Source organism: Panthera leo, chromosome D2 (genome assembly GCF_018350215.1).
Source record: "Panthera leo isolate Ple1 chromosome D2, P.leo_Ple1_pat1.1, whole genome shotgun sequence".
In the NCBI taxonomy this organism is placed as follows: Eukaryota; Metazoa; Chordata; class Mammalia; order Carnivora; family Felidae; genus Panthera; species Panthera leo.
Genome location: NC_056689.1, coordinates 60584674 through 60608969, shown reverse-complemented (window position 1 = coordinate 60608969; position 24296 = coordinate 60584674). Strand labels below are relative to the sequence as shown.

The 24296-nt window shown below is 48.5% G+C and overlaps 1 protein-coding gene across 6 annotated transcripts in view; it reads right to left on the bottom strand.

Annotated features, from left to right (window-relative positions):
* Positions 1–7424: 7424 nt before the first annotated feature.
* The window catches only part of WBP1L (WW domain binding protein 1 like), an 87060-nt gene continuing 70188 nt past the window's right edge, over positions 7425–24296 (bottom strand). For all 6 annotated transcript variants that reach the window (XM_042909340.1, XM_042909341.1, XM_042909342.1 and 3 more), the window contains 3 exons: positions 23263–23365; positions 12473–12634; positions 7425–11139 (listed from right to left, as the gene is read on the bottom strand). In XM_042909340.1, coding sequence (XP_042765274.1) covers positions 10397–11139; positions 12473–12634; positions 23263–23365 — 1008 coding nt within the window. In that variant the 3' untranslated portion in view covers positions 7425–10396. The remainder of the gene's footprint in view (positions 11140–12472; positions 12635–23262; positions 23366–24296) is intronic.

The window sequence follows — 24296 nt, the reverse complement described above, 5'->3', positions numbered from 1 at the left end:
GAAGGTCTGGTTTGTTTTTTTAAAGTTTATTTATTTTGAGAGAGAGAAAGAGTGTGCACGAGTAAGGGAGGAGCAGACAGAGAGGATCCTAAGCAGGCTTTGCACAGAGCCCAACATGAGGCTCGAACCCACAAACCATGAGATCATGACCTGAGCTGAAACCAAGAGTTGGATGCTCAACCGAGCAACCCAGGCGCCCCTGGTTTGTATTTTTAAGACCACCCTAGTTGCTGAGTGGAGATTGGTCTGAGAGGGTGAGAGCAAGGGCAGGGAGGAGGAGATGGTTGTACTGGTCCAGGAGAACGAGGTAATGGTGGCTTAGTCCCTGGCCACAGCAGTGGAGATGGTGAGAGATGGTGGGATTGCTTACATTTAGGAAGTAGAGCAGATCTTGTTTGATGCAGATAGGAATTACTGTGTGTACCTCAAAGTTTGGCTTTGGGGGAGTATGTGCAATCCACAAACTCAAGCCACCACTACCCATCCCTCTTGTCTCGGTCCCCAAAGACCAGCAGATCTCCTTTCCCTCACCCTGTCCTGGGGCAAAAACTGCCAGGAAAGCGTTCTGCAGCAGACTTCTGCTCACCCAGGCCATGCCCTGCTCCCCACGCCACAACCCCAGGAAGTCTGTAAAGGCCTCACTAGAAAATGACTCCTAGACTTCTTCAAACCTTGAAACCAGCATCCAAACCTTGGCCACTGGCCAGTTTGCAAGTGAGAGATGTCCTGAGATGCCCCGGGAGACACTGACCCTTGCCTTTTAGCCTAGAAGAGAGGCTCCAACGCCAGCTCCCTGGCGCCAGCCGGGCCAGGGTCAGATCATCAACCCATTCCTTCTTTTCTGACTAGAGGAGGGCTCTGGAAGGGCCAGTGGGGCAAGGCTGAGACCCTGTCTGGCTATGTTTTCAGAAGAAGAAATCAATGGAGCCCCTGCAAGGAGGAGGGACAGTTTTCCATTACAGCAGCACCTTCTTCCTTCAAAGAGCTTTGTTAGTCTGGTGGTAAGAGACCATTCCTTACTGTCCCCCCAACTCAGTCCCGGCCTTTACTGGCCAGTAACCTCAGGGTCTTGCTAAAGAGTGCACAGAAGAATTTGTGGGCAGCCGTGGCTGACCAGCTCCCATCATAAGCAGCCTGGAAAAATGCTGACACCACAGTGGGCTGATGGGAAAGGGTTTAACTGGAGGTGGCCCTCTCCCTCTCCCAGGGTCCTCTCCCCCCATCAGCTTGTGGCTGGTCTAGAGCCAAGCTACCCTTGGCTTAAAGCCAAGGGGAGTATGGGGCGCCTGGGTGGCGCAGTCGGTTAAGCGTCCGACTTCAGCCAGGTCACGATCTCGCGGTCCGTGAGTTCGAGCCCCGCGTCAGGCTCTGGGCTGATGGCTCGGAGCCTGGAGCCTGTTTCCGATTCTGTGTCTCCCTCTCTCTCTGCCCCTCCCCCGTTCATGCTCTGTCTCTCTCTGTCCCAAAAATAAATAAAAAAACGTTGAAAAAAAAAATTAAAAAAAAAAAAAAAAAAAAAAAAAAAGCAAAGGGGAGTAGATGGGCTGGAGGTGAGTTAAGTATTCTACTCTCCAACTATTGAATCAGATCACTGAGCAGAAGGGAAATGAGAGACTAACCGTTCATTTTGAAGAGGACAAAACTGAGGGCCAGTGGGGGCAAGAGCAGGGGAGGTGCCTTGCCCTAAGTCACACGGCTGCTTAGCATGAGGGCTGGGACTAGAACCCAAGATTTCAATCATGCAGGAGGAAGAGCCAGACACGTTTTCCTTCTCACCTGTTGGGTGTCCGTGCAGAAGGGCTCAGGGTGTCTGGCCAGGGAGAGTACAAACCTGAAGGTCCTTTCAGAAAATGGCCTCATGAACTCTGACTCCTGCCCAAACTGCCCTTCCCCTGCCAAGAAGGTCTTTTCCTACTGACCTAACTTGTCCCATCCTGAGTCTCAGAGGGCAAGCCTTATTCCAGGACATATCTCATGACTCCCAGCCCCAGGGCTTGTCCCCTTTTCAGCTTCTGTTCCTTGTATTGAATCCCACACCCGCCTAAGCATCCGCTTGGGTTCAAAAGGGGTGTAGCGTCCCCCGGGGACCACTATCTGCCCCTGTATCTCCAGAGTTCAAGACTGAAGTCTGAATCTTCTCATGTTCCTTACCCTGCACATCAACACCTGGCAAGTAGGTTAGACACACAACAGGACTGAATCCAATGCTCTAAATCCCTTGGCTAATTGGTCCAGTGATAAACAGACTATCTCCTTATGCATAAGGAAGCCCAGATCTTTGGCAAAGCTAGAAGGGCTTTGCCAAGACCCCACAGTCACATTTTAAGCCTCAGAATGCCCTTATCCAGTGGTATGATGGTAAGTAAACACTAAACAGTTTCCTGATGCTAGTGGAAGAGAATAGCCCTGATTTGTAGTGTTTGCCAATTGCCATGATGTAAACACTCCCCACTATGAGTAATAATTTCGAGCCACCAATGTGATGTCACTGAACACCGAGTTGGGAAGAGATACATGGTAGTGCTATATGCTATGTATGTAGTAAATACCATTACATAGTATTCCCACCACATGTAAATAACCTCAAGGGCATAGATGAAAGTAACATGTGGTAAAATAATCAGCAAATGGTTAGTTTTGAGTATTTACTACCTTGGTTTTTATTATAATGTACTCATTGGTAGGTTTAAATAGTTTGATTTTTTAATGGTTATTTAATAAACAGCTCATAAAATTCCTGAAAATTTAACAATCAGCTCTTGTGAGCCAAAACAGCTGGCTGTCCCAGGAGAAATGGGCTGTCCTTGTCTTTCAGAAGGGCAGCTCCCAGAGTCTCCATTCTGAGGGGGACAAAACCCCTTCTTTTGCACCCTTGGTGTGGAGTGGGGGGTGGGTGAGTGTGTGAGTGTTCTGGTGCCTCTGGTGGCCATAAAACCTGAAACAAATGAGAAGCCCTTTCTCTGGTCACACGCCTTGGTGTAAACAGCCACCTCTGGAGGAAAGGAATCCAATCATGGAGGTGAGAGGGTCGGGAAGGACTGGATGAGAAGGACACAGGTTCTCGTCCCCAGACTCCCCAGGTGCCTCGCCCTGGATCTTAGGCCCATTGCTAGGTTCTTGAACCCATTTCCTCATTTAGAGAGTGGGGTAACTTACCACCTGTGTCGCCCATTATCTGAGGCTCTGGGGCGGGTGAAGAGCAGAAAGGGCCAGGGAAGCAGGGAAGCTACAGAAGACTGAGAGGTCAGGCTGTGCAGGCAAGTTCTCCCAGTGTTGTCATTTACAGACTCAGTGACCACGGGCACCTTACTCGGCCTTTTAAATGGCAGTTTTCTCAACTGTAATATGGAGGTCTGAGGTGTGCATAGAAACAGTACCACCCGCCTCAGAATGTTGCTGAAGGTCAAATATGGACCTACACAATGCGTTTAGTCCTTCGATAAATACTGGCTTTACTGCCACTGCCTACAGCCAGATCCATGAAATGAGTCCTTCTCTAATGATGAAGTAGGTGTTGTCCGGACAGGTCCATCTTTAGGACAGGACCTCAAGGAACCCTCCCTCACAGGCCTTGATGATCCTGCCTGCCGCTCCTCCCTCCCTCTCCAGCCAGGGGCAGGCTGGCAGCTGGGAAGTAGATGGAGAACCGAGAGACCAACTTCTCGTGGTCCCAACACAGAGGGTGCTTTATAACATTTTCTAGTGGGATTGGGTTTCTCGACACTTCTTGGTGAGAAGGCATGCAATGGAAGGTTAAACTGGTGGGGAGCAGGCTGAGAGCAAGGAGAAACTTTGGATCAAACAAATCCTCTTCTCCCCTCCAAGCCACCCAAAGGCTCTAACTCCTGAGATTTTTGCAATGTTTCACCCTCCCCGGGGAAGTTACTATTAATGTGTACCACCTATCCCAGGTGTGAGGCCATTTCAGCACAGAGGGCCTCTGGCAGGAATGCCTGGCGTGGTGTGGGGGCCTCTGGAGGCTTCTGACGAGGCCAGGGGGACAAGCAAGGGGGATAAAGTAGCTCCTGAGGAAACAGTGTCTGGCTCACCTTTCACTACGCTTCTTGCCTGCTCACCACCTTTCTCTGACTCCCTCTCACCTTTGAAAAGAAATCAAAAGTTCTTTGTGTGCCTTGTGAGAACCAATTCTTCAGGGTTCAAATCCCGGCTCTACTGCTTACTAGCTTGTGGTCTTGGACAAGTCAGTCAACTTCTCTGAATGCTTCAACACTGTTAAGAAAGCAGTCCATACCTCAGATGGCTGTTTGGAGGCTAAAATGGAAAAAAAAAAAAAAAAAAGTACGTAAAATGCTTACACAAGACCCGATAATGCGCAGTCAATAAACAGAATAATAAAGACAAATTACTTTATTACCAGCTTACCTCTCCAGATTCATCTCCTGTCACTTCCCAGAATGCATTTATCTACAGAGATTAAATTGCTAGCAGCTTTAGACATTTCAGCCTCCCATGCTTTTGTGTGCTTTTCGGCACCTGGCACATAGTAGGCATTCAAAAATCTGCAAAACAAACATTTACCTAGAATTCTCTTCACACCATTCTTTACCTGGCAAACTCAGTTTAGTGGTCCCTGCTCCAGGTAGGCCACCGTATACCCCCAGGTGGGTGACATTCTCTTCCAAAGCATGCTGTGCACACATGCTTCATGGTACTTACCATGTGCTACCAAAACTGTTTATGTGCCTTTTCTCCCCCTTGGGATCCTTAGCTCTTCTGAAGATCAGGAGCCTGGTCTAAGGCATATTTGCATTCCCGACGCCCAGCACATGGTAAGTGCCAGGCTGGGAACCCCAACCCAAACACCTCCTAGGACCCACTGCCCTTACCACTAGGTTCAGGCAGAAGCAGGTTTCCAGGAGGTTCGGGCAACAGTCAAACCCACTCCCCACTTCTCCTGGGTCAAACCCCGTTTTTCCTCCCTGGCTGAAAACAGCGGAAACTGGAGAACAGGGAGTTTCTTGAAATTCTTGCTCATCAAAGGGGCGCCTGGGTGGCTCGGTCAGTTGAGCGTCCGACTTCGGCTCAGGTCACGATCTCACGGTCCGTGGGTTCGAGCCCCGCGTCGGGCTCTGGGCTGATGGCTCAGAGCCTGGAGCCTGTTTCGGATTCTGTGTCTCCCTCTCTCTCTGCCCCTCCCCCTCTCATGCTCTATCTCTGTCTGTCTCTGAAAAATGAATAAACCTTAAAAAAAATGTTAAAAAAAAAAAAAGAAAAAAAAAGAAATTCTTGCTCATCAAAGCTCCTCTGTTTCGTGCTTCAGAGAATTGGTATTGTCTCCACCTGAACTTGGTCACCTGAGGCAATAGAGACAGACGACGCTATACCTCATTAGAGAAATGAGGAAGTCAGTGACCCAGGAACCCCGGGGTGCAGTGAGGGGGCCTCCACGGACCTAGGTATCAAGGGTTCACGCACAGCCTCCAGCACGCAGCCCGCGAGAGTGGTACTCCTCTTTTGCCACTCAGACATTAGTTTAATGAAGGCAGGAATGATGTCCTCCCCCCATCCTTTCTAGAACAGAACTGTCTCTAGATGCTAATATGGCTCCCCTGGGCTTACTTGGAGGAGCCCAACAGTTTAAAAGGAACTAGGCAACAACCATCCCACTAGAGTCACTGAGGGGCCAGAACAGCGACCTCTGGCCCAGGGTCAAAGATGGGCACGGGGGCCTGTCTAGCTTATACTGGACTCTTAGACAATAGTGCTAACTGCAGGTAAACCCAGGGGCTGGGGAAGACACATGCTGTCAGCATCCTCTGCGGGCCCGTTAGGGAGCGTTCCACTTGGGGAGGCAGGAACTCCCTCCAGGAGGGTTCCAAGATGCACACCATATTGCTTCGCCCACCTACGGGCCACGCAAGGAGAAGTTCTGCTGGGCGGTAGCGTTCCCCTCCCTGGGCAGAGACAGAAGCCTGGTCCTTCCCTTAAGGCAGGGACTTCCTTACATGTGACTCTAAGTTCTAGGTGGATAGTCCTAAGGAGGAGGTAAAATGACAAGTGAAAATGACAAGTGATTCTTTTCTTAGGAAAGAATCACTGGCCCAGGATGGCAGATGCTGGCACACCAGTGGCTCTCCCATGGCCTAGAAATCAGTTCTTAAGTCCCTGCCTGGTAGGCAAGACTTCAAACAAGCCCCCACGATTCCTCAAGATTTCCTCAATCTGTACTGTTGACTTCATCTCAGTCTACCTCCTGTTGTTAACTATTTTACACGGGTGTTTTATCTTCCTGACTGGAACTTAACTTCTAGAGGGCAGAGGTTTTGTCTTATGTATTTCTTTTGCATTCTCCTCCACATCCAGCACAGTGTTGGGCACAAAGTGGGAGACTCAGTAATACATGCTTTGTGTATCAAATTCCAGGGCCTGTCCACATTTCTATCATATCATCTTTTTCCTAAAGATTTAAAACAATTTTTTTTTAAGTTTTTAAAAAAAATTTTTTTAACGTTTATTTATTTTTGAGACAGAGGCAGAGCATGAACGGGGGAGGGTCAGAGAGAGGGAGACACAGAATCTGAAACAGGCTCCGGGCTCTGAGCTGTCAGCACAGAGCCTGATGCGGGGCTCGAACTCACAGACTGCGAGATCATGACCTGAGCCGAAGTTGGCCGCCCAACTGACTGAGCCACCCAGGCGCCCCTTAAAACAATTTTTTTAATGGTTTATTTATTTTTGAGAGAGACAGAGAGAGAGAGACAGAGCATGAGCGGGGGGTGGGGCCGAGAGAGAGGGAGACACAGAATCTGAAGCAGGTTCCAGGCTCTGAGCTGTCAGCACAGAGGTCAAACGTGGCTCACACCCACAAACAACACAGCACGATCATAACCTGAGCTGAAGTCGGACGCTCAACCGACTGAGCCACCCAGGTGCCCCCAAGATTTTTATTATTTTTAAGTGATCTCTACATCCAATGCGGGGTTCGAACTCACAAACCTGAGATCAAGAGTCACGCTCCACCGGCTGAGCCCACCAGGCATCCCCCTATCACATCATTAAAAGATCTCATGGAGTGCTTGCTCTCTTTCAAATGTCATTTCAGCTTCCGAGTATATGAGAAAACTTGTTTCTGCTTTTTTTTGTGTCTGATTCTAACCTGCTTGTGGAACTTTACAAAGTATTCCAAACATCAGAAATATACCCTTGGCAGAGAGAGGGTTTAGGGAAAACTCCTTAGGACAAAGTGTGGCCTCAGCAGAAGCATTACCCAGCCTGCCCTTGGTCCCGTGGTCTCTGCTCGGGCCAGGGGCCTGTCCTCAACCGCTCCGTGACTTCTCTCGGTCCCTGTGTGGACCAGGGAAAAATGCAGCTAGGAATCTCGCAGGATGAGCCTTGAAGTATGAGGAAGGGGAACAACAACAACAACAAAAACCCAAAGTGCTGCAAGAAAAAAAGAACAGTCGCGTTTTTGGGATCGATTTTATTTGGGCTTCTCACAGTGGTTAGAGCCACTCTGTCTTCAGAACAATCACAGCACAGGAAATGCGTCACCGAGACTGCCCAGAAAAGTCTGACCAGCTGAATCTTATTGCTTAAAATACACATATTCACAAGAACTGACAAATAGTGATGTGCCTCACACAGGAATGTGTTAGCATTTGCAAATCTTCTGACTGTAGCACCAAACCCTCGACCAGACCAACCCCTTCCTTCTTGTTCACCTGGAAAACCAGATTCAGTCAAATCTCCCTGGCCCCCTGACTAGTCCTTCAGCTCCCTATTTCCACCTCTCTCCTGGCAGGGGAGTCCCCCCCTTGGCAGGGGCCGGACTGTGACCCCTGGAATCAAGCCCGGCTCCGGCAGCTCCATTTTCTTCTTCTCATGCCTTTAGGGCAGGACGCTGCAGTGACCCCAACAGTTAACACGCAGGCCAGTTCCCCACTCCCAACTGGGGAAGGAAACTTGAGAGGGCCAGGCTTCATCCATTTGATCAGTTAACTGAAGAAGGATTCATTCTGGTGAATCCTTCAGTGAGTTGTTTGGGATTTTATTTAAAAAACAACAACAACAACAACAACAACAACGGTGGAAGGAAAGGCATCTGAGGGCTGCTGACACACTCCCACCCACTCCTGCCACACACGGGCTTGCTTGCACGACACTGGACCTCGGCAGAGAGAGGTAAGCCCTTTGGCTCTGCGGTGTCTCCCAAACTCTCCTGGCAATTCCGGGCACAGGGCTGACGTCTGGGCCACAGCTAGTCCAAGCTTGTCACTGAAGATCCAATCAAGCTTCTGTCTGAAGTTCCGCCTTCGCCTTCTGTGCCGAGTGGTTTTGAACACCCCCTGGGGGCTGACACCTAGGGCCAGGAGGCGCCAAGGGGGGCAGACAGGTTCAGAGCACGTTTCCATTTACAGGGAACAGAACACAGGCCTCCGAGTGTCCACGGAGCGATGTGCAAATTGCAGTGATGGGTAGAGGAAAGCCTCTACTTCGAGCACAGTTGTCTCTGGCAGACGCGGGGCTGGGGGGGTGGGGGGAGGCCTGCCATTGACAATGCTGCTGGATACACCCAAGTACACAGTCAGACGTTTGTTCAGTAAACAGTAAATGTGTAAAATAAATTACCTTGAGAGCGCCATTTCTGCTCCGAACGTGTGGTCGACGTGAGCACAATGGCTGCCATTCAAAGTATATTCACAGGAAAACAGGGCTGGGGGCTCACACACAATGGACAGACACACAAAGGTTATCCAAAAAGTCATTGTACACAGACTTCACTTTGTTCAACATGGATTTTGGTTTTGTGGACTCCAAACGCAGACACTCGTTCACCTCACAGCCTTGGATTTGTCTATTTTTGTACAAATATATATATATATATATATATTTGTACAAATATATATATATATATATATATATATATATATATATATATATATATATTTCCTTTCTTACTGCAACGTCAATGCCTAATGTGAATATCATCGTTCAAGAGAGGGGGAAAGAACCAAACTCTTCATATGAACAGCACTGGACAGGGAATGTTAGTTTTAGCTGTTTGCTTTCTCCATTCAGGTTATTCCTATCAAAGCTCAACTACAGTAATAAGGATCCTGCAGGCCTTCTGGACCACTGCCTTCACCCTCCTACCGGGGCCACTTAGGCTCTTTACATAGGCTACAAAAATAGTTACCCCACTCAAAAAGGGGGCTGGGGAAGGACTGGGAAAGGGCATGAAAACCACAGATAACCAAGGCATTTTTTTTTTCTGAGTGGTCAGTTTAAAAAAAATAAAAACAAAAAAAACCCCAGAAGAACGTATTCAGAATCAAGAGAAAATACTGTGTAAAAGCCAGGCTATGGGACCACTCTTTCTGAGGACCCACAGCCTCCTCATTTGTTCATAGAGAACAGCGAGACATGAAGGCCTGCAGACTATGTGTTTGGGTGGGGGAGGACCCTGGTCACCCGTAGGCACAGAGCAAAGGACAGAGATGCGGAGAGTTGCACCCAGATCCACTGCCACGGCTTAGGGCCTCCTACGGTTCCACAGAAGTTCAAGATAGCCCCAAGCCTGCCCAGGAAGCATCTCCTCCTGGCTCAAAGGCAGCCAGACTCTTGAAAGGTCAACTTGGGATAGAGCCACAGACTTCCCTTTTCTGGCCTGCCCCCACTGATAAAGTTCTTGTTTTCAGCTCTGTTGTTGTTTAAAGAGAAACCAAAAAGAAGGTGATGTGATGTTCCACACTGAACCAGTCCTGTGGCCAGCCAAAACCTGCTAGGAAGGGCCCCTCAAGGATGCCCAGTGGTACATTGACCTGATCACCTGGAATCTGAGAGCAGCAAGCCCCCCACCAACCTACCACACAACTGCCTATCAGCTCTCCTCTTCCCCCAGGACGAGCCCAGTTCTGGCTCTGCAGACATTGGCAGCAAGGGGTGACAATCCCTGGGCCTCTGCGGCCTTCCTTATTCACCCAGGACTGAGACCTGCCACCTCTCCCAGGCTGAGACACAGCAAAGTTCTCTTAAATGAACACCAGAGCATAAATCCACTCCACCACCAAAGTCACCTCAGGGCACAGTCTCAGCCCCCTCCTTGGGGCTTCTGAAACACACATCTCTCTGACCCAAGCAGGTACTGAGATATGACTTGAAAAGAGAAAAGGGGGGACAGGGTGGGATATGAGGAATGAGTCACAGAACGAACCAACCTCTCAGCCCTCCACAACGCTGTGCTCCTGTGGGCAGAGAGGCATCCACACCCCCAGCTGTAGCTGGAGACGTAGGAAAATGCAGGAGCAAGGGGCGGGGGGCAAAGAACGGAAGTGGCTGTACCACTTTTTCTGAAAGTCACTTAATGCTTCTGTCATGGTGCTCCCCCCTACCCTGGTTGCTGTGCCAAGTTCTCAGGCCACAGACAGGGCCTGCTCTAGCTGGGGGAGCTGCTGCTCTGCGAGTTTGGGGAGTCCTGCTCATTGATGGTGTTCAGCAGCAGGCACGCGGGCGGCCGTGGCAGGTGCGGGTGCCCGGGCTCTCGGGCCTGCTCCTCGGAGGGCTGGCAGAGCCCTTCCTCCTCGTCGCCGGGGGGCCGCACGTGGCAGCTGTCACAGAAGTCCAGGGGCCCATCCAGAGCGTCATCAATGAGCGTGTTGAACTCTTTGAGGTCGTCGTCATGGTGGCCCCGGTTGCACACACACACCTCGATGCCCGAGTCACCCGTGAAGCGGCGATGTCGGCCAGGAGTCTTGTCTTTGCTATCGGGGAGGGCGTTGCCTTGCTCGGAGCTGTGATCTCTCAGCAGCTCCTCCTTACAGTCGGAATCTTTGTCCAGGAAGGCCCCAGGGTCCAGCTCTCCCAGGCCGGCCACAGAGCCACTGGGCTCCATCCCAGGGGCTTTGGTGGCTGCTGTGCTGGCTGGCACGTCGGAGGGCTCAGGGTCAGCGATGCTCGGGGGTCTCGTGCTGCTTCTGCTGGGCCCCGACAAGGGGCTGCTCTGCGCCCCCTGGGGGCCCCTGGTGGGATCGGCGCCCGGGGGGCTGCCGCCTGTGGGGCCACACTGCGCAGGCAGCTGCTGCTGCTGCTGTAGCTGGAAGGCACTGTACGGTGGGGGAGGAGTCGGAGGTCGGTTCACCACTTCCTCATAAGGAGGTAGTAAATAGTTTGGCAAAAACCCTAAAATGGGGAGGCAGGGAGGAGAAATTACCGCACTGGCAATTGTTGTAGGACAGACTGCAAAGCTTGCACTAAACATATGCCTCTTCCCCATCCCCACCCCCCATACCCGCGAAGTGACAGCTACAGCTCCTGCTTGTGGGCAGGGCAGGGGGATGGGACAACTGTGCAGAGGAGGAGGGACAGACTGGGAGTGACCTAATCTAGCTTCTTGAAATCTGAGAGCCCCTAAAGCTGCTTCATAGGCAAGACTTCTGCCTGTCTGCAGTTAAGGCAGAGGTTAGGCAAGTGTGGTGGATGGCCAAGAGATCGTTCCTGCCAGGAACGGATCTGTTTCCACATGCCCCCAAGTCTCATGTTTCTTGCTCAGACTGTGTCCTCCATCTATGTCCCATAAGGCCTCAGGGTCAGGGGCCCTAATTTAAGACTTCCTGACAACGTTTTTTTCCCCCCTCCCCACCCCACCACCTTTCCAGATGTAAAGGGTCCTTTTTTCTGGGAGGGTAGAAATCTGTGTTGTCCCTCAATCTAGTGTGGCTAGAGGTGGTCTAGAGAGACAAACCAAGCCTCATCCTGACTCAGATCAGGAGCGGGTGGGTTACCAGCGAAGGGTGAGGGTCCTGCCAACCAAGGCTTATTATCTTTCGAATGTGCTGAATGTCTCAAGGCACAGATGGTCTGGTTATAACAATAACTGCTAGCATTTACTGAGCACTTACTATATGCCGGGCACTGTGCTAAGCACTTAATGCTTCCGGATGTGTAATTCCACACCTGTGGCCACTTTCTTTTATAGAACACACTGTAGAATGGCTCTGGACAAGCTGGGCCTCCAATGACCTTTTGAGAGGTCATGTGTGAAGAACCCCCCCAGGGAAGTCACGTGAGTGTCCTTCAGTGAGTCACCACGTTTCTTGGTTCTCAGGAAGTCCCAGTGTCACCACCCCCCCCCCCCCCCCACAGCCACCATCTGCCTCTTTTATGGCAGCCTTGGCTCAGGCATATCACAGGGCAGTTAGCAAAATGGAAGGATTTCAGGCCACAGGAATCTAAACCTTGATTTACTCACATCATACATCCCCTGACCATCTGCCTTAAAAAAATAATTTGCTAAAGGATCCGAAACCTGGTCAGAACCTGGCCGGTGTGGATTTGGACCGGACCAGCGGCTTCACATGCTCCTCTGTGCCGAAGGGGAGTGCCCCTCATTCCCACAGCTGCAAGACTCTGTGCTGTGCTGGGTAAGAGGGCCCACTGGGGCCCACAGTCTGTGTGTGTCCTCCCTGGGGACGGCGGGGGGGGGGGGGGGGTTGGCGGCTTTTCGTGTACGTACTGAAATAAAATGGCAGCGCTGAGTAATTGTGGGCCTCTCGGTAGGCGATCAGGTTGATTTCATGCTGCCGCTGCTGGGCCTGAAGGCGATGCTTGGCTCGGCGGTGGTGGCACACACAGCAGCAGCTCAGGATGATGATGATGGTCCACACCAGCCAGAACCCTGGGGGCAGGGGGGAAGGCAGAGAGGCACACGCAGCGGGTGAACAGCAGCCAGAGGGGCAGCTTTCTGAGCGGGGGGGGGGGGGGGGGGGGGGGGCCAGACAGTGCCCACCTGGTCGAGGCTGGCACTGTCGGGCCTCACCGAGTGAATTCGTATTTGGAACCTGTGTTCAATTTTCACACGTGCTTGTGCCAGAGTGAAAGATGGGGTGGGAGAGGGTGACAGGCACCTGTCTGGCACCACTGGGCCTACGTGTTAGGTTTGGTGGGCATGAAATATGCTCACCTTTTAGGACAGCACACTCCTCCTCTTTTTGTCCCAGGCACAAATGCTTCGGCCCTTCTTATTACGCATCTCCCACCCCCACCTCCAAGCCCTGCTCAGTACCGTATGGCCAGTCCACAGCCTCACTTCCTGCTGCTATATGAGGCTACTCACCTAAAGCAAAGAGCCCCTCAAAATCCCAGTGGATTAGCAACTGCAAAGGGCCTTGGAGGGGCTGCCTGATAAGAGAATTCTTAGGATTCTCTTGATATCACCAAAAAGATCACGGGCTTTTTCTCTTCCACGCACACTGGTGTAATACAAGTCACTAAAGTTATACTTGGAAAAATTCTAATCGCCTCAGGTCCATCTCTTCCCTAGAGAGTGTAAATGACTTCCTCTGCTCTTGATATAATCCAGTACAATTCCATCCCCTACAGTTGCAAATAACACCCCCACCTCCCTTTGGCCTGTGATTACATTAGACTCAGGGCCATTAGCAGCCTCCCCTTCTCCAGGCCGATTATTTCTTCTTGTTTCCCACTGTGTTCTCTTGGGTCAGACTCAGAGAATCTTTGCAAACCCCAATATAAGACCCCTCTCCAATCTTCAAATGTATGCAGAAAATCCTTGAGCAATTTTGTTAAAAAAAAAAAAAAGAAAAAAATACACACACACACACACACACACACACACACACACACACACACACGGAGGGGAAGAGACTGGAAAGAAAAACACAAAAATAGTGACTTATTTTTAAGTGGTAGGATTAGAAGAAATTTCAATTTTGCCCTTAAAATTATAAACCTGGAAACAAAGTAAATTAAACTTAAAAATGTCTGTGACCAATTTTATATTTTTGCTGTCCTTTCTTTAAAAAATTAAGAGGGGAAGATGCCTGGCTGGTTCAGTAAGTGGAGCATAGACCTCTTTTGGGTCGTGAATTCAAGCCTCACATTCGGAGGAGAAATTACTTAAAAAATAATAATAATAAATTTCTAGATAGGTTTTTAAGTTCTTCTGGTAATGTATTCACACAATGAAATGACATAAATCATTTAAAAATATTCATAGAATCGTACTTTTGACATATAGAGATGTTTCTAACATTAAGTGAAAAAACCAGGGCACCTGGGTGGCTCAGTCGGTTAAGTGCCTCTTGATTTCAGCTCTGGTCGTGATCTCAGTTTGTGGGTTTGGGTCCCACAGCAGGATCTGTGCTGGCAGTGCAGAGCCTGCATGGGATTCTCTCCCTCATTCTCTCTCTGTTCCTCCCCCACTTGTACGCGTGTGTGCTCTCTCTCAAAATAAATAAGTAAACATTAAAAAAAAAAAAAGAAAAGAAAAGCAAAATACAAAACAGCATAAAATATGATCCTGGGGCACCTGGGTGGCTCAGTCAGTTAGGCATACAACCCTTGATCTCAGCTCAGGTCACGATCTCATGGTTAGTGAATTTGAGCCCCTCTGTGATGTTCAGCACAGAGCCTGCTTGGTATTCTCTCTCTCCCTCTCTCAAAAAATAAATAAATAGGGGCGCCTGGGTGGCTCAGTCGGTTAAGCATCCGACTTCGGCTCAGGTCATGATCTCGCGGTCCATGGGTTCGAGCCCCACGTCGGGCTCTGTGCTGACCGCTCAGAGCCTGGAGCCTGTTTCAGATTCTGTGTCTCCCTCTCTCTCTGACCCTCCCCTGTTCATGCTCTGTCTCTCTCTGTCTCAAAAATAAATAAACGTTAAAAAAAAATTAAAAAATAATAATAATAAATGAATAAACATTAAAAAAAAAAAGCGAAGCCACCTTTGACCTGGATGACAGGACAGTAGATTTTCTGGTATTAGATCTGCTGTTTTTTGCTTACCTGCATTTCAAATTTCTCTAAGGTGAACATGTAGTTCTTAAAAATAAAAAGGATATATATAGTTCTCAATAAAAAATTTATCTGAGGAACAATTGTAAGGTGAGTTGTTACTAAGAACAGATTACTGTTCATTTGTTCTCTACACCTGATTAATTTCAATTTTTTCTATTACAAATGCTACCTGTATTTTTGATTACCTGCTTTGTGATGATAAATTTGTGTTTAGAACTTAAGTATTTTCACATGAATCTCTTATCAGAATGAGTTAAGATTATTAAGAAAAAAAAGGTGGGGCGGTGGGGGGGTGCGCCCGGGTGGTTCAGTCGGTTAAGTGTCTGACTTCAGCTCAGGTTATGATCTCATGGTTTGTGAGTTTCAGACCCCACATCAGGCTCTGTGCTGACAGCTCAGAACCTGGACCCTGCTTCGGATTCTGTGTCTCCCTCTCTCTCTACCCCTCCACCACTCATGCTCTGTCTCTCTCTCTCTCAAAAATAAATAAACATCTAAGAAAAAAATTTTTTAAGAATAAAAATAACTTAAAATAAATTCTAAAAAAAAGCCCTGGGATTCCTGGCTGGCTCATTCGGTAGACTGTGTGATCTCAGGGTTGTGAGTTTGAGCCCCGTGCTGGATACAGAGCTTACTTAAAAAAAAAAAAAAAGCCCTCCTTTCCCCCAAACAAACTTGTATGTGAATAAACCTGCTTTTATTCCCCATTTGTACCAGAATACAATATTCCAAAAGATCGCACTGACATTTAGGGTGTGGCTTCTGGCAATGGCTCTTTCTGTCCCCCAGGGGTGTCCCTGCTGAATCTTCTCACAAAGCCACCACAGTGAAACGGGACAGTGGTACAGCAGCCTGGCCCTGGCAGGCAGGCAACACCATTGTATGTATGACACCTAATTGCTTTCAGCACATGTCAGTGTTCAATGGAACCTTCTCCTGAGGCCTCCCAACCAGAGAACAGGTGGAGGACAATGGGCTGAGGATTTTTTCCCTTTATCCCATCGGCAAACAGAAAAACCCCATTTCTTTTTTTTTTTTTTTTTAAACGTTTATTTATTTTTTAGAGACAGAGAGAGACAGAGAAAGACAGAGCATGAGCTGGGGAGGGGCAGAGAGAGGGAGACACAGAATCTGAAGCAGGCTCCGGGCTCTGAGCTGTTAGCACAGAGCCTGATGCGGGGCTGGAACCCACTAACCATGAGATCATGACCTGAGCCGAAGTTGGACGCTTAACCAACTGAGCCACCCAGGCACCCCTACCATTTTTTTTTTAATGTTTATTTATTTTTGAGAGAGACAGAGACAGAATGCGAGTGGGTTGGGGCAGAGAGAGAGGGAGACACAGAATCTAAAGCAGGCTCGAGGCTCTGAGCTATGAGCACAGAGCCCAATGTGGGGCTCAAACTCACAAACCATACGATCATGACCTGAGCCGAAGTTGGACACTCAACAGAGCCACCCAGGCGCCCTGAAAAACCCCATTCCTAAGCAGAGAACATACACATAAGTTGAAGTCAAGAAGTCTCCCTTGTGGTCTTTCCCAGACTCGCTAATGACCTTTGCTTAATTTCACTTATATTTTTCTCTCCTGCTGCTGGTTGACTGAGGACTGGATAAACACCATCACAAGAGCCCTCAGAAATGGTGCTGAGGCCAGAGAAGAGCTCTGGGAGGGAAGTGGTTCCCTGATGCTGTCCCGTAACATCCTCAGCCCCTGCCAACTGGATCTGTGACCCTTTTCAGGGCTGGGGGTTGGTGGCACAAAAAAGTACAGTGCATTCTGCTGAAGAGTCTGGTTTCCAAATGCATTTTAGAGTCCAGTCTAAGAGTTTCTGGGCTAACCACTCATCCATATTACCTATATTTCTCTCACCTGCCCAGCATAGTCTCACAATCCTTTATATTTCTTGGTATACCTTTAACGTACATTCTCTCATTAGATAATTAGCATCTAACTCAACTAGTTTTTACCTCCCAAGGCATTTTTTTCAGTAGTTTCTTACCTAAAAGGTAAACCAACTTTTAACCTTTATGCTGCAATATAAATGATCCAGGGACAGTATTTCTCATTTTATAGACTATATAAGAAACATGATTTTATTTTTTAATGTTTTGTTTTTTGTTTTTCTTTTTTAAAAATACTTATGTATTTTTATTTTGAGAGAGAGAGGGCAAGAGGGAGAGGGAGAGAGAGAGAATCCCAAGCAGGCCCCACGCTGTCAGCACAGAGCCCCACTCCGGGCTTGATCTCACGAACCACCAAGATCACGACCTGAGCCAAAACCAAGAGCCAGATGCTTAACCAACTGAGTCACCCAGGCGCCCCAAGGTTCATCAGATTCTTAAGGGAATCCTTCATCCAGAAAAAAGACTGAGATCCACCAAACTAGGAGTATAACAGAAAAACAGATTTTTTTTTTTAAAGGAAAAATTAGGCAGGGCAGGAGACTGGGGGAAGAAATGAGACAACTAGAACACACACCCTTAGCAAAACTGCCTTAGTCATATCTAAGACAGCACCAGACAACTCATGCGTCCATTGAAATTCCACCACCCTACTTCTTTTCATGTAGAATAACAGGTAGAAAAAGTCTCCCTACCAGGTACCAGTTGTGTGATGTTATATTTATGTTACAAGTCTCAAAATGAGTTCCAATTTGTTCATTTCTTTTTTTTTAAGTTTTTATTTATTTAGGTAATCTCTACACCCAACATGGAGGTTGAACTCACCACCCCAAGATCAAGAGTTGCATACTCTTTCAACTGAGCCAGCCAGACACCCCTCTTCAGTTCTACTACAGTATGACAAAAGATTATGTGTGTGGGTCAAACCGGAGGGAAATCTAACTTGGAAGCAGAATGCGACTAGTGGCAAGATGGTGTGTTAGCACAGGTCCAGAAAAGACCCTTAATGAGCTGGTCCCAATGGTGGGGTTAATGTGGGAAGGAAAAAGGCATTCTCGTCTGGCCCTCACAAAATGGACTCTCTTGGGAGTCACTGGAGTCAAAGTAATGTCCCACCAAGTTTAAAAGGGAGAATATCCAGACTGGTCCCTCCGGAGTTGTACAAACTTTTGATCTTTTTGCTAGATTTCACAAACAAGGAAGAAAGTTTACAAAAGAAAAACCTAATGAAAGAGACACACAGAGAAAGACAGAAGCATGCCCTCCTTTCCAAACACACATCTACCCAGAGACTACATTCCCCAATGACAACTTTGAAAGCTGTGATCTCATGGTGGGGAGCATTTGTCATGCTAAGCAAAACAGAAAACAAGTTTTGAAAAACAATCACAGTTCAATGTAGGAACTGAGTCATGTGCCCCAGAGTTCACTATAAACTTGGGAAAACACCACTCCCCAACGGGGCAGGAAATTCCTCATTAGGAAGCCAAAGCATACTGTAAATTAGCTCTCCTTCTACGCCATAGGATGGTGGGTGACCTCCCTGGCCCCTTAAAGCTCTCAGCAGGAGCTCCTGCCACTGCCTCTGTGGAAAAGGCCTGAATTAGGGAACAGAAGACCTCAGAAGACTTACAAGTTCATCTGAAAGACTGGACAAGCTTCCTATAAGCATGACTGCAGTTATAGAAGGGAAGAGGCAGTGACCTGGATTCAAATCACAGCTCACAAAACTACTTCCTAGCTTTGTGACCTTGGTAATTTTGTTTTCACTTCCCTCACCTGTAAAATGGGAGAATAACAGTTTCTACCTTACCGGTCACTGTGAGGAATAAACAAGTTGATATATGGAGAGTCCTCAGAACCATGCTTGGCATATAATAAGTTCTCTAGATTGTTACTACTATTCTTGTTACAGGTATGACCACCTATGGGAAGGGTTTTCTTTCCATTCCTCTTTTATTCCCCCCAAAAAATACTCCATAAAAAAGTGACAGTGGAACAAGTCCAAAGTCTGCTTCTAGGTTCTGTTCTTGGCTACATTCATTGGAAAGCTAGCCCAAGTACTACTGATGAACCTACTTTTGTCCAGAAGCCTGGACCTCTAGGAGCAGGGGTCCAATCGGGGCAAGTGGGGGTCCAATCGGGGCTTAGAAGAAGGCCCCAGCTTCCCACTCTCCACCCTGCTAAGGGTGGCAAATGCCATGGGCCTTCCTTACAAGCAGCCCAACAATGGACATCTTAAGATAACTAAAAAGGAAAATTTAACAGGTGGAAAACAAGCGGGGCAGTCTTAAACAGAATTTCATGTCACCTCAGAGGGATTCCACTGCCCAGAAACACTCCCCTCTCCCTAACTAAGGCCCAGACAAGGGAAAACGATACCCGGGTGAAGGTCCCTCAAATTATCTCAGGAGCAGAAATTCCCAGCTCTGACCTCTCCCTGGACAATGTAGCTTGGTGAGTGGAAAGAGCCCTAGGATGAGAATCGGGAGATCCAGGTTCAGGATCTTTAGCCTTGAGCATGTTGGTGGCCTCTCTCACCTTTGGTTTTCCTCTTTGCTCTACTTGTGCCATGAAGGGCATCCTCAGGTGGAAATTAAACACGCACATTCCGGACCTTCCACGACCTGGGCCCATCACCTTCTAGTCTGGCTCATAGTTCTGGAAGGGGGTGGCTTTGGAGTGAGGCACACTGACGCTACCAGTCATCTGCATCCAAATGAACAGTTACTTAACGCCCCTGGGTCAGGACACATGGGGATGATATGCGTACCTAGCAGGGTTGCTCTCAGGGTGAAAGGAGACGATGTGATTGAAGACCTTACCGGTGCCTCATATGTAGCAGAGCTCTGTGCACATTAGCTCACTTCCTGCTCCTTCCCAGACAAGCCCCACAGGCCCAGGGGAAGGGTGAACAACATCACGCGTACAATGTTCTTTCCCATGGGGTCCTGGCCTATGCTGTTCCTCTGCCTGCAAAGCCACTGTACCCTTCTTCATGTTCATGTGTTTAATTTTTAACGTTTATTTTATTTTTGAGAGAGAGAGAGAGAGAGAGCGTGAGGAGGGAGGGGCAGAGAGAGAGATGGAGACACAGAATCTTGTTTCAGATTCCTAGAGGCTGTTTCGCCTCTAGGCTTTGAGCTGTCAGCACAGAGCCCGATGCAGGGCTCAAACCCATGAACTGTGAGACATCATGACCTGAGCTGAAGTCAGATGCTTAACCGACTAAGCCACCCAGGGGCCCCTATGTTCTTCATAAGTTTAAATCCTATCCACCCTTTAGGGTGCACTTCAAATCCCACCTCTTCCACGAAGGCTGCCTGAATCTTGGCTAGCCAAAGCAAACTCTCCTGAACATTCACAGTGGTCCTGCCACATACATTCCACTCTCAGTGTTACTAGTGGGGGGCTGTGTCTTATCTCCTCTCTCTGCTAGGAGATTCCCTGTTGACAGCAAAGATTATGTATGACTCCCCACAGTTTCTAACACAGAAGAGGTCAGAGCATCAAGTAGGAGTTTGTTAGGACCACAAATTCTCAAGTCCACCTCAGACCTACTGAATAAAAAACTGGGAGCAGGGCCGAGAGCTCTGTGTTTTAATAAGCCCTCCAGGAAATTTGGATGCTTGCCAAATTTTGAGAACCATTGGAGTAAGGGTTTACTGAATGAATAAATGACTGAATAATGAATTAAAGTACAAGTGCCATAAAAATGCATGGGGTAACAATAATGATGATGACCAGCCCTTATAGCCTTAGTGCTAAAACAGGACCTTCGCTTCCCATTTGATGCAGGCCCAGTAATAACTACTGGCTTAGGTTACAACTGAAAGGGAGAAAGGGTGCTGATGAAGCCTAAGGTCTGTATGTGCGTGTGTGTGTGTGTGTGTGTGTGCGCGCACGCACGCATGACACTTCGGCACACAGGAAAATTCAGCTCAGTAGAGATGAAAGGGTTGGTGGAAATGGCATTTTTCCCTTTTTTCCCTGAGGCCTTCCCTGTAGGCAACCGTGGTTAAAGAGGTACTCGGTCTGACAGAAATTCAGCCAAGGATTTCCTGGCTGAGACTTTTTTTCCTTCCAAAGGAAAGAGACAAAAAGAATAACCCAAAGCCCGTTCTTTTTGCATTTCGGACAAAGTTTAGAGGCAATCAGAAGGAAAGGGGTTCAAAACGACCAAAAAGCAGGGGTTTTTTTTTGTTGGTGGTGGTGGTTTTTTTTTGTTTTTTTTTTTTTTAGAGAGAGAGACAGCGCACGAGCAGGTGAGAGGGGCAGAGGGAGAATGGGAAGGGGGAGAATCTTAAGCAGGCTCCACACAACACAGAGCCCAACTCGAGGCTCGATCCCAAGACCCTGGGATCATGACCTGAGCCAAAACCAAGAGTCGGATGTTCAACCGAGCAACCCAGGCACCCCAAAAATGCAGCTTTGGTAAGAATTGAAGGGGCTCATTCCAACACTCAACTTCCCTCTATACACACATCAGGCAGAGGCCAGGACCCGATAAGGAAGAAAACCAAAGAATTCTGAGGGAGGCCAAATACTCACTGGGCATCTCCTGACTAAGAAGTCACTTTTGGGCACTGATGAGGACAGTTTTGCTTTTATAACCTCCATCCCTCCAGAACTCAGAAAGCGTGGACCAACTCATATAGTGGCGAGTCTTTTCTCCCTGTCCGGACTCTGGTCTCTAGCCTCCTCCTTTCCGCCGCTGACCATAACTGGAGATAATCAGCCACTTAGCAGCTCCTCCTCTGGCTTTCTTTAAGCCCTTGGGATGAGGTGCCTGGTTCCCAGGCTGCCTCCCTGCCATCTGGGTCTCCCTGTCCCCGCTGCCCACCCCCCCGCAACCCTGACGACAGTGACCCAATTCTGGTGGCTACGGAGCCTGCTCCGCCAAGGTCCCAGGAGGCTCTGTCAGTCTGAGACGAGGCCATCAGCAAGCCCATGCCTCTCCACAACCGATGCTGCCTGGGCCAGGCCCCGGAAAAACAAACTGCAGCTCTGTGGCTTTTTGGCAGCCCAGCTTCGACTTTTGTTTTAACAAGGGGTGGGAGGGAGAATTTGAACCCTGTGGTTATCTACATTTTAAAACATTTAAACACAGTCTGTTCACCTGCTTGGCACTTTGTGTCCTCTACTAAGTCCCTTGGCCCCACCCCTTCTAAAATAGCAACAGTTCTGGGCCCTCCTTTGCTGTCGCTTATATTCACGGAGGAATGGTGGGGACATCCTGAGCCCTGTCGTCTCCTTGGGAAGGAAGTATGCATTTGACCGCCCCTGGGATTCCTCAGAAAGGACAAGCTAGTCCTCAGTCCTTGAAAGGGAAGTATAAGGGTGAGGAGAGGTCCTGTTTGAAGGAACCACTCCCACAGGCTACAAAATACGTTTACATTTAGAGGGAGAGACTGACCAGCCAAGAATCTAATTTCCTTTCCATACTAAACAATAGCACTTGTAGCTTTCCGACCACATCACTGATGTGGAGGGAGTGGGGAGATCAGACAGAGGAAGGGGAGAAAGGACAGGGTGACACTGGCAGCAAAGGCATAGTTTGACAAACCAGCCCAGTTTGTTTCCAAACAGAAGGAGTGACAGGAGCTTAGAACTATCTGGGGAAACAGTCTACTGTTTCTCCTCTCTACAGACAGTTGTGAGAACCGGTGCAGTGCCGGTCACCTGGGGACCCTGCCCTAAGGACTCTCCTGTCCTCCCGATTCGTTGTCCAGCATCCTGTAGGGTCTCATCCAAGCTTTGAGAAGATTGGAATCCAAAGTGTGTTAGTGAACTCCTCGAACCTGGCTCGCTCCCTGAAGATCACGGTGATGTCGCCACCCTTGGGCAAGCCTGAAAGGTGCAAGTTCATGGCCTCAAACAAACCAGTGGCAAGAAGAGGACTGTCTGCACGTGGCAATTAGCTGAGAGTTAACAGGGGAGGTGCACTGGAGAAGCAAGCCTCCAGACACTTCAGCTTGAGAAATGGGAAAGAAACAAAGGGGCTAAACCTCTAGACTCCCTCACCCTGAGAGGGCTCCATGGGCAGGGACCTAGGAGAAGGTGATCCCTTTGACAGGGACCCTCAGAAACAGAGGCAGCTCCTTGATGCTCTATGAGGAATCCTGGAAGTCCTTAAGGCTGTGATAAGAAAACAACACTACAGCTCTCCACAAAGCCTCGCCTGGCATTCACAGGTTGGCTGCTGCAACCTCTCTTCGCAAAGATGGCAAAGCCTGGGCGTCTGGGCTGGCTCGTGGAAGGGTGTATTGTTACCACTGCTCAGGACACACTGGAGGTGGCGTCAGAGAGAACCCCAGGCAGGAGTTCCTGCAGCAGACCTCGTACCCATGGCTTCTTCAGAAGACTCTGACCATATTTTCTAGTCTTTAGCCCATGGTGTCCAAAGGGCACTGGACCAGTCCTCTACAGAGGAATTGCATCTAGAACCCAGCAACAGTTTCTACTTGCAACACCTCCTCCAAGAGAGTAAGAAACATGGCCCAGTCCACCATTTCCCAATGAGCAGAGACCGTGACCAGGAGCACCCTGGAGTGCCACAGATGCCCCAGGGGGCAAGGACTTACACCAGAGTTCATAGTAGTAGTTGCAGCACTGAGACTGTCCACAGCAGTGTCCTGTGTCACAGATGTAGCTTTGATTGTTGGTACCCACACAGGTTTCCTTATCCTAAAGAAAAAAAAAAAAAAATCGAAAAAACATTTTGGCATATTAAATTATAGTTTTCAAATGTCACTTTTCTTCTCATCACCCTCCTCCTGGTTGTCTGCCCACCTTCCATCAAGATGGTCTATACCAATGTTCATTCCACAAAGGAAAAAAAAATTAGAAAGAACCACACAACAGCAGCAGATTGACGAAAAAACAACCAAGGTTTATTAAAGGGGGAAGAGGATTCAGCACACAAAGCTGACTGGTAAACAGCGAAGTTCTCCTCAGACAGGAAATGGATGCCTCACTTTCTTTATGTCCGAACAGAAACACTTCACCTTCACGTTCCAGGGCTGAACTCAGCCAGTAAAAGGATGATGGTTCTCGTGTAATGAGCAGTATGTTTTAAATAAAACCAGCTTTTCTGTGAAAGTTCCTGGAACAATTAACGCGGTACATATTCTAGGATTAGCATCTAGTCAGTCATTCCGTCCTTCAAAACAACACACTGTTCAAGGTCAAATACAGTGTGATTCCAAAGAGAGCTAAAATAACTTGCCACTAAAATTTTCGCCCTTAAGAAAAGGGGTAACCTGCTCAGGTAACCTTGTCCAATTTCAACTTGCTAGATAATTTTTTGCTTATCAAATGATCTCTTAATAATCTTGACTGGACCTAGGATTCACACTGTGCCTTGTCAGGGACGGCTCCAGAATGGGCACTGCTGAGTAACCACCTCGCAGGGTGCCAAGTTCTATTCACAGCTCTGGAAGAGGATGGAGGTGAAAATGTTTTTTTGACATTTCACATTTAAGGTATGAGATACCCGACCAGCCAACCTGAACTTCAGCCCCAAATGTACTGTGGACCCCCAACACATATGGGGAGACACAGGAGCACATAAGTCATGTACTCCATCTGGCTTTCAACGTTTCTTTATTTTAAAGAA